The sequence below is a fragment of the Petromyzon marinus genome, chromosome 14 (genome assembly GCF_048934315.1).
Source record: "Petromyzon marinus isolate PM22_M1 ecotype Great Lakes invasive population chromosome 14, UKy_Petmar_22M1.pri1.0, whole genome shotgun sequence".
Lineage (NCBI taxonomy): Eukaryota > Metazoa > Chordata > Hyperoartia > Petromyzontiformes > Petromyzontidae > Petromyzon > Petromyzon marinus.
In genome coordinates this window covers 12,832,311-12,848,413 of record NC_133680.1, presented here as the reverse complement: position 1 = coordinate 12,848,413, position 16,103 = coordinate 12,832,311, and the positions used below count along the sequence as shown (strand labels likewise).

The following is a 16,103-nucleotide window of genomic DNA, read 5'->3' as shown; positions in this document are numbered from 1 at the left end:
CCGCTTCCTGGGCACTATTCTCTCCCGGGACCTCAAGTGGGAACTGAACATCAGCTCCATCACCAAGAGAGCTCAACAGAGGATGTACTTCCTACGGCTGCTGAAGAAATTCAACCTGCCAAAGACATGATGGTGCACTTCTATGCAGCAATCATTGAATCCATCCTCACCTCCTCCATAACCGTCTGGTACGCTGCTGCCACTGCCAAGGACAAGAGCAGACTGCAGCGTATCATCCACACTGCTGAGAAGGTGATTGCCTGCAATCTACCAACCCTCGAGGACCTGCACACCTCGAGGACCATGAGGCGAGCGAGGAAGATTGTGGCCGATTCCTCCCACCCTGGACACTCTCTGTTCCAGCTACTCCCCTCCGACAGAAGGCTGCGGTCCATCAGGACCAAAACCGCACGCCACAAAAACAGTTTCTTCCCATCCACTGCTGGCCTCTTCAACAAGGCCAAGGGCTTACATTAACTTTAACATTTTATCTACAAAATGCCACCTTGCCATATTTACACTCTTACCCTATTTGTATTTTTTGTATTTTTAGATTGTATCTTATAGCTACTTTTGATTCAATATTTATTCAAAATTTTACATACTTTAGCCCCTTAGTGTTAGTTAGACTTTGTACCTTTAGTATAGTTAGACTTGTATACCACTTATTTTAGATTTAAGATTACTATATGTTGAATGTATGCACCTTCCTGCCAAAGTAAATTCCTTGTCTGTGCGAGCTTTCATTGCGAATAAAACCCTTTCTGATTCTGATTCTGAACATCCAGCAACAACGGGGGGCAGTGGAGCGACGCTCACAAGAACGGAGCGCTGGGCCACTGAAACGCAGAGTTGGCAGTGGAGAGCACAGTTGGTGCATCTGCCAGTCATCTGAGTCGGTCAACCTATGGCACCTGGATCTGTTCCGTGACCTCCTGCCAGCAGCGAGCCTTCAAAGTGCACCTTTGCCTGGCACAAGCCACGTGGTGAGGTCACCGCCATTTCGTGAACGGCGGTTGTTTATGCACGCCTGTAATGCAGCCCTCCGGAAGCATCAAGTGAGTGAGAGAAAGAGAGGAAGTGAGAAAGAGAGGGAGTGATAGAGTGATTGAGAGACAGTGAGAGAGAGGTGGGGAGAGTAAGGCGAGGGAGTGAGAATGTGAGAGTCAGGGGTAGGCGAGGAGGGCATGAAGGGGACGTTGCCCCGCGCTGCCGCTATGAGGCATGGGAGGATGGCGGCATGACAGGCCGTGCAGGTAACACGAGATTAACTCATTCACATCTTCCTCATCCGGCCATGGTCAATCATCCACTGCTGAATGAAGGCCTCCACCGCAGCCCCGCTCTACATGAGCTTATGTTGTCGCCCCATCTTCTCGGTGTGCGTCTTCTTGGGTGCCTTTTATTAATTTGGCTCCCGCTCCATCGTTCATCTCGAGCACGGCCATTTACCTCCAGCCGTCGTGGCAGGTCCTGCCCAGGACCAACGTATACTCTCAATAGTTTGAAGAATGCAGAGGTGGCCATCTGGCGTCTTTTGTAAAATGTGCGGCTCTTTAATCTCCCGCATGGGGCATTACGTAGAAGATACTACTGTCAATATATACACACTTATACATATATACACACTTGCTTATTTGCAGAACTCACGGGGAAATGTTTTGGCACCTGGTCTGTTACATGTTGGCCACCCCTGGCAAGTTTCTAAATTGCACGTGTTCTCCAATCCCCGCGATCCTCTTCTTCACAATGTGCAGTAAATTCCAAGCGTGCATCTCTCCACGTATCTTTGCACACCTTATCAGTCTTCCTCGTCAGGGATCATGTTACTGATCATGTTACTGATCCCTGTCTCAGAAGGCAGAGCGCAATCATACCAGGCTCCTCGAGGAATAAAGACGGTCAGCGTATCGTGCTTCTGCGGCCGTCTGAGACGCTCTTGCGATATTAGGAAGCCACCTGAGCTATGCACTTTTAAATCGTCCAGATTGAAAACTAATTTCTTTAAAACTTCTTTTTGTGTTTAGTTAGTTATCCTTCCCTCACACCTCCGATTAGCATGGGTTGGCTACGTATTGTGCGAAAGAAGTTCAACATACAGTACATAAACTGTCTGTGATGTTGTGGGTGGGAATACAACACATTGTTTGCTCGGATTCGCCTACAAAGGAGTGGGCAGTGTGGTGTTTGTGGCGTGAACATGACATCGTGTGGCCGGCCATTCTCACGGTGGAGGACCTTTGAACATTTAGTGTTGCCCTCAGAACCACTTGTGCTTCTGTTTCTGTCGTGACCCTATGACCTCTTACAGAACGAAGTTGAATAAGAACCCTGTATCACGTTAGTTCCCACATCCTTTGATTTTTCTGTCAGCCTGTGATCTCCTTTACAATAAATTGCTGGGTAGATAGGCAGCGTCAGGCCCAGTCACATTGAGCTACGATGTGGAAGTGGAGGAGCGAAGTTGAAGATACTAACTAGAAGTGGAAGGAGCTATGTGGAAGAATCATATACTTAATAATAGCAAAGTCTCAATGAAGCCGGGCAGAGCTCTTGAATTGCAAAGCCTTGAGAAGGTCCGACAGATGGATTCAATTTGAGTTCAGTGTGGGTTAAGTCTTAAGGATCTGGCCATCATTTTGTGGGTCTGGGTTCTACCATCGATGCGTTCCCAACAAGGCAACACACGCAAGAGTTTGGGATCCCAGGGTCACCCCTTGACCGAGGTGTAATTGTGATGCCGCAGCAGCAAAGCCATTCTGCCGACGCCGTGGCCGCGACGCCGCGGGGCCGATGCTGCTCTTCCCTCACCACCCCCCACATGAACACACACACACACATAGAGCCCCCGCATGAACACACACACCCACATAGAGCCCCCGCATGAACACACACACACAAACACCTCCACATAGGGCCCCGAGGGGAGGTCACCTGGCCGACAGGTTTTCACACAGAAGCCCTCTCATGGGACTTATCTTCACGGTTTCCTGTGACCAGGGAATTGGGCGATCTCCCCCGAGGCTAACTCGCACCGCGGCGCCGTGACTTGGGTTGTAATCACGTGGTCACGACGGGGCTGCTGAGCCACCGCGGGTAGAAAACACCCACAACACACACGGGTAGGCAGGTAGGGGGCGGAGCCACGAACGGCGGGAAAACAGGGCCGGCCCTCTGATTGGTAGGACAAATGTGCTTGTGCACCAACGCAGCAGCCCCGCGGTCGTCCCTTTTGATGTAGAAGGTAAAGTACGGACGTCTGAGAGTGCACCGGTCCGGGGAGAGTGGCGGGAAATCCAAGCCACCTGATTGGTCGGGAAGGCCAGCGGATCAGCGCCGAATTCTCATTGATAAGGGAGTCGTGGTCTTCGCAAGTCAGGGATCGGAGTAGTCACCTTGCCGGCCACTGGATCGTCCGTGAGACGAGTCTCAGCACAGCCAGGCACCGCTCCCGGCGGGAACTTCCTGCAGCCTCGCCTCTCCACGGCTTCCCACACATCCGAGCCGAACCGTGAGTACGCAAGAGAGAGTTGGGATTTACCGTAAGATCCTGGGGAGTTTAATTCCAAGTAGACGAGGTAGATCGGGTTTAGACCATCGGGAGATAGGTTAGACCTGCCCTGCTGACTCAGACTGATTCGGGTAATAGTAGCTCGTAGACACGGCGGGAATAAATCGTTCGTGATCGATAACAGCCTCGTGTGGTTTCTACGAGCGCGAGGAAAGTGCGTGGTGGTGTGTGCGCTCGCCGTAACGCGTGTGTTCGGCGCGCAGTGTCACGGTAGAAGAAACGCCGCGCCTGAAGGACTCGGCGAGTGAGCGCTTCGTCCTGTGACCCCAGACTCCCGCCCTGCTGCGTGCGGGCTAACACCAATCCCGAATATCTGCCCCCACAGCCCTTTAAATCATCTCCAATACAACCCCCCCCCAATCGGCTACGTGTGTACGAGTGACGTCCATGCCCTCTGACCCCCGACCCCCCGTCCCACGCGTGCGATTGGTGTGTCGCTCTAAAACTGACTCCGAATCCCCGCCCCGCAGCCCTTTAAACAATCTCCATTTCCCGTCCTCGGTAGCAACGCGTGTGCGAAGGACGTCATTGCCCTCTGACCCCTGACCCCCCGTTCAGCGCGTGAGAGTGGCGCGCGGGGTTGCGTGAGCGGAGACGTCGCGTTTGAGTGGCTGAGAAGCGACGGATTGATTCCAGGCAGCCGTACGCCAGCCCCGAGCTATGCCCCACAAACAGGACCCGCGGGCCAGAGGGGCTGCGGTGCGAGGAGGAGCCGGAGAGCGGCAGCCCTCTCCCCGCGAGCGTGGAGTTGAGTAGCGGCGGCTCTCACACGAGCGAGGAGTCCGGAGCCCGCAGCCCTCCCGAGATCAGCCCTCCCCCGGAGGTTGAGCCGGGGACCCGCGTCCCCCACATAATTCTGTCACCCGTGCCGGAATGTTTGAGGAGACGAATAACAAACAAACAAAACTAGTGTCACATGGGTAGACCTCCACAGCCACTGTCAGGATCCGTTTCAGGATAGAAAAACAAAGAGGATATTTGAAAAGTCAGTCGAATAATCTTAGGAGAGATTATATCTATACTCTTTGGTTCTTTCGGTAAAGTCACGTAGGTATAAAATAAAATAAATCACGACGTTTCGATTGCAACACAAGCGACCGTCATCAGGTGGAACAGATACAGCATGAGAACTGCTGACATAGGAGAAAGAGCTGCTGCAACAAGAGTTTATATCGGATTTTGGTGGGCTTAACCCAAGGGTAAGTGTGCGGAGCTAGAGAAGGAATTTGTACGTAAATGTAAATGTGAGAGATTAGCATGTCAATGTGGGACGGTCCCAGCCACCGGAGGTAATGGGAATCCTGTGCCTGGGCTGCCTCGACCAAGGGTAAGTGTGCGGAGCTAGAGAAGGAATTTGTACGTAAATGTAAAGAGATTATATCGTGCAGAAAAAGACTGAGAACATACCTGTCACCCCATACGATTTACCTGGATTCTTGCACAGAGAAATTGAGTCTTCAGGACCATACGGTGTACAGCCATTTCAATAAGGGCAAAAACGTGTTTTTGTCTATTTGTTGTAATTTCTCTCCCTTGTGATGGAACTTTGTAGGATGAACGTTGAGATTTATAAGGGCACGGGGTAACCAATAAGGTCTGAATTGGCCTGTAATAAGGTAGGCACTGATAAGGGGTTGACAGGTTTGCTGAATACACTTTTATTGTTCCACGTTTGTGGATTTACTATAATTAAATGGGTGACACCAAGGCTGCGTATGAATTGAGTATTTCATCATAGCTATAATGACAAGTGTGGTTGATATATATTTTAACAAACACGAGGTGGCGCCCATGAGTAATCTGCTGAGAAGTGACCCAAACGATACGTTTATATTTTCCCCATTCTCTACTAAAACGTAAAATTCCAACAATGTAAAATACAAAGTATACAAAGTAAACCCGTAACTGAATGTAGATTTTTTTTTATTCATGAAGTTAAGTTTCATGGACAGCAATTACAGTCGAAACGAAGACCAAACAGAACGATGCCCTGAGGAGGGCCATATTCATATATTGATGTGAAGCAAACTAAACTCATCGCCCTGGCACGTCTTAACCAAAAATCAGATGAAGAGGAACATTCACCGAGGTGTGAACGTGGCCCACTGATGTGCAGGAGTAAAACTATGCATTCTAGACAACAACAACAGCAGCAGTAAACTTGTACTACAATTCCCAAACATTTTCACACTTTATGCGGGTGATCACTTTGAACTGTAACTCAAAAGTAACTGCAATGGCCGTATTGCACAAATAGAAATGCCAACGCGTACAGTGTATCCACAAATTGTAGGGCTCATTCATTTTGTTAAAACCCCACTGATGGGATAAATTTGGCTGCCGTATGAAAGACCACATTTGGGTCATTTGCAGCTCGTAATGTTATTTATATGTAGCGTTTTATATTGTATGCGTCTAAAAAGTTATATTAAAAAAAAACCCCAGCCCTTAAAGAATTGAAAATCACAATCCAATTCTGGAACTCACAACCAACTGCTACAGGAGTTACTTCATAGTCGATTACTGAACTGGGGCTCTTTGGAACGTGATATGTTTCTGATCAGCGTGGAGATGCAGATAACAAATCAGCATTAATTGGCTCACTGTTCCCCCTTCAAATATTGGGGGTGCCATTTTAAAATGATTGGGATCCCCTGAAAAATCCAATTTTGTGGCACGCGGTATTTCAGCTCACGTTATTTCGAGGACACGCTAAAAATAACAGACCCCAATGCAAACCAGAAGACATCGGGTATTATTGCAGAAGTGTATCATTGGCATGAAAAAAATTAACAGCAGGGTGGATCCTCGCATGCAAAATCCTCTATTTAATCAGTTGAGATCCCGTTTGAAAGTTTTTATTTCAGTTAACTTGAAAATAGACAAAATATGTAGTTTAGCAAACGAAGCAGAGCACACAGTAACCAGATCTTACTTTACGTGCGTGTGCCCATGCTCATGAAGGCTGGCATGTAATTTGTAAATCACTTCGATGTGCAATGCTTAGCCGTTAAATGTCAGAGGACTTGACAGTCGAACCGAGAACTCTGTTGGCAGCTTCGACGGCGACGCTTTTGTCGATCCCTGAAACGACACGATTGGTCATCAGCAGCGCATGCGTGTCTCTCTTCAAGGGGGGTTGATGCCCAAATTACACTTTGGCACATGGTGGCAACGTCTCTGAAGTTCTGGGTTCACACTCGAGAACTGTAAAAAGCTGTTGTTGAGGTATGGAGGAAAAGAGATTAAGATTGAAACGAGAGGATTTCTCCACAACCCTGGCTGCAGCCTGATGAGGCTGGTTGTAATTACCGGCGAAACGTCGTAACTCGAATTGCAGATGTTGTGGGTTGACTCTCAAGCACACCGGTGTGCTGAACTAGTAACGAATTGACATGTTTTGTTTACGTGACAAACCTTACTAATTGGCTGTATCAGGTGGTGATGGTTTAGCAACGTATTTATATTCTTTATATTAACCCAAAACCCTCTATTATGGATAATATTGGTCGTGAATTGAGTTTGTCGTATTATTCAACTCAGCTAATGTGACATTTCACAATCACTGGGCACAGTTGCCACAATTTTCACAGTTGTCCTCAGCTTTCATAATTTTGGCCCAACAGAGGTCCTTGGACTTATTCAGTGTCCAACACATTTATTGGATGTCTACGCATTGTGCAGTGTGGAATTTGTGGAGGATGCTATGAATTTCACGATTTTTAATCACCGTGGAAACGTAGCGTCAGTGTAATGGGCCTTGGCAACGTGCGGCTCAGTGTCATGCGAGCGTCAGGAGTTTGTGTGCACTCACACCCGTGTAAGGAACACTGCTAAAGAGAACCCTATTAAGTAAATAATTAAGCAATCAATACTCACCGAGTCAAACGGATTATTTTGTTGCTATGAATGTCCACGTGATAAAGCCACTTCGTTGAGCTATAATGTGTGGCCAAGTCGCTTCTGAAAAAGAGCAATGTAGCTCAGTGGGCCTTACCTGGTCAAATAAAATTTAAAGAAATAGCCTACTGGAACTCCTTGACACATGCATTAACGAGACGAGCTTCCGATGCGTTACCTTGCTGGCTGAGCCACAGCGAGGCTTTCCTGGCGAGCAGATCCCACTTGAGTTTCTGCTCGGCAGCCTCAGACTGCAGCCAAACGAGCGCCAGCACCGTGGCCCACACCTCGCTCGCCATGCCCTGCCGGAGAACAGAGATTTTGCTGTAGGATGTAAACACCCCCCTCTGCCTCTTCCCCCATCCTCACAGGCTTCCTGGTCGCGTCAAAATAATTACCCACCGGCCGCCACTGGCAACACCACCTCATCCACAACACCGCCAAGCAGCTCTTCCACTGCCACTGTGATGAAGGACAACAACCCCTCCTACGCAGATTACATCAACCTTTTGCTCACTACTTTCGCACTGGGATCCACCGACTGCAACCTAAAAGACTACCTCAGCACTGAGCGCTATTAAAACGAGGCTGAATGTCTGCTTGTCCGACTGGGCAATGCCTTTCCCCACTGGGCAACGACTTGCCCCACTGTGACTACACATGAAGCAAAAATGCACGATAGCGGGTTCGGAAGAGGATTTCCGCAAGAGGACTAAGTGGGCAGCCGAGGGGGTGTGTCTAATCTTCGCAGGCAGTTTAAAATATAACATCCTGCACGCACTTTCCCGGTGTCGGTGGACTGGCACTACGTATACTCGCAAAAACTGGAGTCCGGCAGGTCGCGAATAGGGAATTAGTATACATTGAGTAACTTGCCAATATGCGAAACTCGTGAATTCAGAATCCCATTGCAAATCTCACCTTTGGCGCCTCGCTCTGAAGGTTTTCCAATGGCATTTGGACCACGGCCGCCAGCTGCTCCAAGCTCTTCCACGATCCGTCTGCCTGCTGCAAATAAACTAGTTGATCTAGTATGGTAGAACACACAGAGAGAAAAAGAGAGAACAAAAAAACGTCATTAGCTGACCCAGCAGACCGTGCCCATGGTAGTCTCGGTGGCCCTCTTGGAGGGGAGAGTTTTATTGTGAAGGCTGGCGAGGCCAGTGATGTCGCGCTACCACGTGCGGCAGACTTTAGGATGTCGGGGCGAGGCGGCTGGTCAAAGGATTCCTCCAGGATAAATAACGATTCTGATGGAAGAAGAAACCTCCAGCTGGAATGTTACGTCATCCATTACAGTGGCGTCACGTATTTACTCGACATAGTTCGCTTGCACAGGCTTATTTGGATGGTTGATAGGGAAATGAACGTGTAGTGTAAACAGTATAAACTCTCGTACAGTGGAGTGTAGAAATTTGAATGGTTGATCGGGAAATGAACGCGTAGTGTAAACAGTATAAACTCTCGTACAGTGGAGTGTAGAAATTTGGTTGGTTGATCGGGAAATGAACGCGTAGTGTAAACAGTATAAACTCTTGTACAGTGGAGTGTAGAAGTCAGCAGACAGTGTAAACAGGGCTAAATAGGGTGTTTTATGATCCTTTATAATTATTTTACTTACCTGATTAAGCGAATCATTCAACACAACTTATATATCATGGAACCTCGTTTTCCAGTACCAAAATATGCTAATAGGGGTTTCCCATTTTTTCTGGTAACAAAACAGGTGTTAAGATATTAAAACACCGAACTGAAACCTTTTACACCGTTTTAGACGAGGCTCAAAAGAAAGCTGTCTCTGGTGTGGACCAATCAGTTTCAAAGACAATGCATATATACTATCAGAGTATTTTTTTGTTTGCATTCTGATCACAAGAATTGTGGTCAATGCAGACATGATTCCTTGCAAAAGGTTTCAGTTTGGTGTTTTAACATCTGAACACAGCTGTTTTTTTGCCAGAAAAAAGGGAAAAACCCATTATCACAAGGTTATATAATTGGTTTAAGATATTTGAAACAAATATTTAATTTCTACATTTACATTAATACTACTTGCAAGTTGATTTGTTCGTGCTTTTTGCGATGCATTCAAATATATATATTTGAAATATATATTTGACTGCATGGCTTAGTCACTATCAGTGAATTCTCTAACAAAGTGTTTTTGTGTTTTTATCAAATGACACACGTCATGTGTGCAGGAACAAGAAGGTCAGCCCCGAATTTGCCTTACTCACCCATCTGAGTGCAGGCAGGCCTTGTTATACTGCACCAACTGGGAGAGGTCGGTGACATTTCCTGGGATCCTGTTCTGTATCTTTCTACAGGAAAGAATTAACAAGTTATACAATCAACATCTCACCGTGTATTATTATGAATTGCCATTACTGCCTTCCACTAAAGAAACCCACGTGCTGGTCTTACGATCTGGCATCAATTCAAGTCGTGGCATCAACCTGATCCATTTTGTCAGTGTGTAATAGCTGTTCAAATGTCTCTCCAAATGCCCGTATGTGTTCAATTCAATGAGAAAAGCATTTTTCTTCAGCCGATTTAAAATGTAACTTGGCTTTTCTGTGTTTTGTTTTTTCCATCGTCTTGACGCCCTGCGGCCGACAGGCACCCGTGGCCTCTCCTGACCATGTCCTCTGGAGTCGGCATGTCACAAAATACCCCTTTGTTTCACTGGCACATCCGAGTCAGAGCATATTCGATTCCAAACCGATCTGATCTGATCCATGATTATGCCAATCTGATCACTCAATCCCGGGTGAATATGACTCGATCATGGCTGATGACGATGGTAGCTGTTGAGTCTAAAAAAAAATTAATTTGAACGTGAAAACAAGTTTGGATGCCACTTACTTTCAAGGGACAGACTGGATATTCTTGGCATGCAGGATTTACGACGTTTCAAGCAGAGCTCTGAACCAGGTGCTGCCGGGATACAAATGGCAGAAATTCACGAGCCAACATTAAATACAGAGCATCAATGATTTGCTCAATAGCTCTGCTGTGCACCAATTTCAGTGAAGCATTACAAAGCCTAGCTCTCAGATGTGTTTTTGGGTTGAAGCGAATTTTTATGACGATAGACGTGGTGGTGGTGGTGGCGGCGGTGGTGAAGAATTCAGGAGGACGACTCCTCGGAAGAATGCGGGTGTTTGAGAACAACGCCGCACAGCTGTTATCATTTGAGCACTCTGGGAGCACGAGCGGCAACACTTTCCCCGACTGAATTCGCGTTCTCAATTAATGGACCTTACAGTCGACTCGTTTATACCAACATGTATAAAAGTACGTATAAAATAAAAATGCACAATAGCGAGTGCAGAGAGTGGGACTACGGCGAGGCTGAGGACAAAGCGGGCAGCCGAGGGGGCGTGCCGAATCTTCGCAGGCAGTTTCAATTATAAACTTCTGCGCATACTTCCCTGGCGTCGGTGGTCTGCAGGCACTATGTACACCCGCGAATGCGGGAGTCCGGCGGGTCGTGAATAGGGAATTAGTATACATTTAGTAACTCGCGAATGATGCGAAGCTGGCGAATCCAGAACTCACGCATAGCGAGGGTTTACTATGCAAATGCGAACACCAAAACTTACGGAGTGGATGAAATAGAGAGGAGATGCAAAACCGAGAAGAATCTGAATATATAAGGTGTCCGTTGTATGTGTGCATGTGCCACTTTTAACAAACCTTATACAAATCCACATTTTTCAAGCTGTGTGTACAAATTTGGTATCGATTGAAACCCCATCTCGTCTGTAGGTGTGTAACCAAAATACGTAATTTTTTTCCCCACGACATTTCTTTGCCGAATTATGGCTGCAAAACTAAAAATGAAATTCCATAAGCTACAAAATTGAAAACCCCATAAAGCGAACCTACTTCTGTGCACTACAAAATTAAATGTTGAACGCTGGCCGTGAGGACCAACTGGGAGCCTAGCAACAGGCATCATCACGAGCATTGCAGGAAGTCATAGGAGGTCATCAGTACGCCTGGCCAATCAACTAAGTAAAAATGTAAGAATTCAGTGATTGAATTAGCACACAATAATCGAAGCAGGTGAGCTGCAGAACGTCAGACATCATGCGGAACATGCGGTTGAACCCAAAAAACATCACAGAGCTTGGCTTAAACTTGATTTGGAGCTTTCGTGACTGCAGGAATTACTCTTTGGTTCCTTCGGTAAAGTCACGTAGCAAGAGAAAAGAGCTAGGCTTGGCATGGTTCAAAGAAAATCACTTCGATCGGATCAGTTCACGTGAGCTGGATGGTGGTCTCACAGGCCGGTGACGTCTCGCTGGAGGTTTCTGAAGTTGAAGCCAGTGAGGAGGACCTCGAGTCATAGCCTGTGTCTGGGCTGGTAACTCTGGCCTTGAACACTTCAACACAAAGTGCAGAGTGAATTTTTTCTTTTCTACAGTCTCAAAGAAACATACATGAATTAATTAGGACTCACTGTCTATCATCAACCATGTAATTTGTTCATAACAGATGAGAATCAAATGAGATGAACGACATGGATGTGATGGTGTCATACGCAGCAATCTTTTATTAAAACCCTGCAGTCACTCATATACTATTTTTTAATGTGAAAATGAGGGAAACCATGGAGGTCATTGAAAATAAATGGATCAATCTATTAAAATATGGAATTGTGCATGCAATATTTTGTTGGCTGATGCAATACACATGTGAATGTACATGCAAATTAATGTGTTTTGTAGACACAAATGTGGATGCAAATAATACACCAAAGCTCAAAGGACTAAATGGAAGAGAACAATTGAGATGCAAAACCAAGAAAATTTTAAAATGTCGAATCTATGTGGGTATGTGCCACATTGAACAAACCTTATACATAATCCACATTTTTAAGCTATGTGTATAAATTTGGTATCAATTTAAAGCCCATTGTTTGGAGGGTTTCTCTATGACCTTTTCCTGCCGAGTTATGGGCGCAAAACTAAAAATTAAATTACATGAACTACGAAATTCAAAACCCAGTAACACTAACATGCTTATGTGCACTACAAAATCTAATGTGAAATGCTTACTGCGAGGATCAAGTAGCAGCCTAGCAACAGGCATCAATCACTAGCAATGCAGGAAATCATAGGCGGGCATCAGTAGGCCTGGCCAATCAATTAAAACGAATGAGTGATTGAATGAGGTTAGAATGTGAATGAATGATAGTATTTGAGTGATTTAATTAAGTAAAAATGTAAGGATTCAGTGATTGAATTAGCACACTGTATACTCGAAGGAGGCGAGCTGTGGAACCTTGGACATCATGCGGAACATCACAGAGCTAGGCTTGTCATGCTTCGCTGAAATCGGTACACAGCTGAGTTATTGAACATATAACATCAATTATTTGCTCAATAGCTCAGCTGTGTCTGACTTTCCGTGGCTCACCTCCTTCGATTGTACGGTGTGCTGCCTATATAAACCAAAGTCATGAAGATGCACGTGCACACATGTCACGTGTATGAATGTTTGTGTTGCGCGTGTGTTGAAATGGTGTTGGGGTACATGAATTTAGTGGCAAACAGTTCTCACAATTGAGGTTGAGAGCCAGTGCAGGATAGCAGGGGGCCCAGAACATTCAGAAATGTAAACAAATGAGATTAAAATAGCAGCTCAACAGCTCAACTCTGGAAATATATCAATAGTGTGCAGCATTACTGCAGTCATGTTTACAGAATGTGGCTTAACACAATTGGAGAAATCGCTCAAATAATTAAGGTTGCATGGGTTAGGAAGTAGTTTCTACTGGATGGGAAAATGTAATTTCCATCCCATCAGGCAAGAAGGGAGCGAGAAGGGAGTGTGGTAACTCGAGAGGGATGAATTTACTGAGCATCCAGAAAGTTTCACTGAAAATCACAAAAGCCCAGACAGAAGGGCCGATCAGAGAACACATTCCTGCGGAGGGAGCTGGTAGGAACGTTGGGTTGCTCGGTCAATGGCCAGGGTCAACGGCGGTGTGGTGTATTTCGCAAATATGCCCGACTGTGAGGGCGGGCACAAGCCGGCGTGAGTAGGTTAAACGTTGAGTTTTATAAGGGCACCACGGGATGACCCTCCCCTCCCCACCCAGCCCCTTCCCACCTTCCCCTCCCCAGCCAGCCCCTCCCCACCCTCCCCCCTCCACCCAGCTCCACCCCTCCCATTTTTTGATGCACGACAGACGGACACAATAATCCCCTGTGGGCTGGTGGTGTAACCAGGAGGTTCCTATCAGTAAAATTGGTCTGAATTTAGAGGAGGCAGGAGAAGGGGAGATCAACGTTTTACTCTCAAACCTATAATATGGAAGACATGGGAAATTTGAGTGAGCGGATAATTTTGTTAAATCAAAGACAACCACTTTGATCAGATTATTTCACGTGAGCCAAATGATGGCCTTACAGGCCCATCGTGACGTCTTGCTGGAGGTTTTTGAAGTTGAAGACCGTGAGGAGGACGCTGAGTCATAGCCTGCGTCTGGGCTGGTAACTCTGGCTTTATACCCTGCAACACAAAGTGCATAGTGAGATGGTTTCTTTGCTGCAGTCTCAAATAAACAAAAATGAATTTATGAGGACGAACTTTTACCATTTTTGTCTGTAATGAATGAGAATCAAATGAGATGAACGTGGATCTCATGGTGTGATAAACAGCAATCTGTTATTAAAACCCTGCAGTCACTAATTTATTTTAAAATACATGTGAAAGTGAGGGAAACCACGGAGGTCATAGGAAAATGTAATGATTAATGGATTCATTTGTTAAATTCTATTTGTACACTCAAGACATATTGCACGACATTTTCCGTGCAATAATCAAATATTTTGGACTTATGCAGATTACAAGCCACTGTTAATGCACTCGTACATGCATATATAGTATACACGTGTCTATGCTATTGCTACACCAAAGTTAAAGAAGTTAATGAAACAGCACAAAGAAGATGGGAAACGAAGAAAAATCTAAACATGTAAAATGTTTAGATTTTGGACTGAACCCTGATGTACCTGCACTGGTTAGGCACTGCCTCACCAACACTTACTTTACCTGAAATGGTACTTTCTACAAACAAAATGAGGGTACCCCTATGGGCTCCCCCTTGTCACCAGTGATAGCCAATGTTTTCATGGAGAAATTTGAATCGGACGCCATCCAGACATCCACCCTTCGCCCTTCCCTATGGAAGAGATATGTGGATGACACTTTCGTCATTTGGCCACATGGCCTCCCAGCACTGAACCATTTCCTAGACCACATTAATTCCAGACACTCATCCATCAAATTCACCATAGAAGTGGAGAAAGATGGCAAGCTGCCATTCTTGGATGTTCTGTTTGAGAGGACTGATGGCTCTTTGGGACATTCTGTTTACAGGAAGTCCACCCACACAGACTCCTACTTGAAGCCTGATTGATTCCCACCACCACCCAACTCAAAAGAACTCTCTCATCAAAACATTATACCATAGGGCTCATTGCATTTCTGACCAACACCACCTGGCCAGTGAATTAAAACATGTACATCTGGCCCTCAAGATGAACGGATACTCTGACCGTACCATCCGCCAAGCTGTTTCTCCCACCATACAGAAACAACCACCTGATACTCCGATCAAAATCATCACGTTACCATACATAGCAGGCGTTACTAAAAAGATTTCCAAAATTCTAAACAAACACAAGATCCAGGTCCGGTTCAATACAGTACACAAATCCGTGATCTGATCCCATCCGTAAAGGATGTCATTCCTGACTTACAGTACCCCGGTGTTTACAAATTGAGCTGTACCTGCGGTGACTGCTATATCGGGGAGACGAAACGACATATTTCTGACCGAATCCGCGAGCACAAATCAGATTTGAAACACAGCAGAACGAATTCTTCAGCCGTGGCTGATCATTGTTTCAACACAGCGGGTTCTCATGACATTGTTTTCTCTGATACCAAAGTTCTCTGCAAACCTCCCGGCTATTACCAAAGATTTGTCCATGAAGCCATCCAGATATACAAACATAGACACAAATTCAACCGAGAGGATGGTTTCAAATTGAGCAACCATTGGAAAGATGTTATAAATCAAGTCAAACGTTAGCTGCCTTATAATTGTACAGCCATTTCCATCTCTCAGTGGGTTGTATGCCAAACTTTAGCTGCCTTATAATTGTACAGCCATTTCCATTGCTTTCTAACAAAAAATGGGGCTGTACTCGCTTTTCGCGCAGTGCACCAGCCCTCCCCCCCAACCCCCTGCAGTTTAACAATAGGCGGCTTAACTCAGCCCTCCCCCCACCCACGTCCCTTCCTGGCTCCTCCCCCCCCCTTAACCTGTATATAATCCCGGCTGTCTCAGAGCTGTCCACTTGACACAGATATTCTGCTGTGACTGTTCCACCTGAAGACGGAAGCTTGTGTTGCCTCCGAAACGTCATGATTTCATTTAGTTGTTTTATTTTATTTTACCTACGTGACTTTACCGAAAAAACCAAAGAGTATGTAAAATGTGTCCATTGTATGTTGGTATGTACCACTTTGAACAAACCTCATACAAATACAACATTTTAAAGCTACTTGTACTAATTTGGAATAAATTTAAAGGCCATCGCCTGTGCGT

At 45.9% G+C, this 16,103-nt stretch overlaps 1 protein-coding gene across 7 annotated transcripts in view; it reads right to left on the bottom strand.

Moving 5' to 3' along the window:
* Positions 1-5,477: 5,477 nt before the first annotated feature.
* Positions 5,478-16,103, bottom strand: part of LOC116942311 (von Willebrand factor A domain-containing protein 5A-like) — a 60,048-nt gene continuing 49,422 nt past the window's right edge. For 4 of the 7 annotated variants that reach the window (XM_076067097.1, XM_076067099.1, XM_076067096.1 and 1 more), the window contains exons 17-23: positions 13,895-13,996; positions 11,764-11,862; positions 10,337-10,408; positions 9,709-9,792; positions 8,393-8,499; positions 7,650-7,773; positions 5,478-6,655 (exon numbers count right to left, since the gene is read on the bottom strand). In XM_076067097.1, coding sequence (XP_075923212.1) covers positions 6,582-6,655; positions 7,650-7,773; positions 8,393-8,499; positions 9,709-9,792; positions 10,337-10,408; positions 11,764-11,862; positions 13,895-13,996 — 662 coding nt within the window. In that variant the 3' untranslated portion in view covers positions 5,478-6,581. Of the gene's footprint in view, positions 6,656-7,450; positions 7,535-7,649; positions 7,774-8,392; positions 8,500-9,708; positions 9,793-10,336; positions 10,409-11,763; positions 11,863-13,894; positions 13,997-16,103 lie in introns of all 7 variants that reach the window. The other 3 variants (XM_076067100.1, XM_076067101.1, XM_076067102.1) reach the window with 3 other exon arrangements.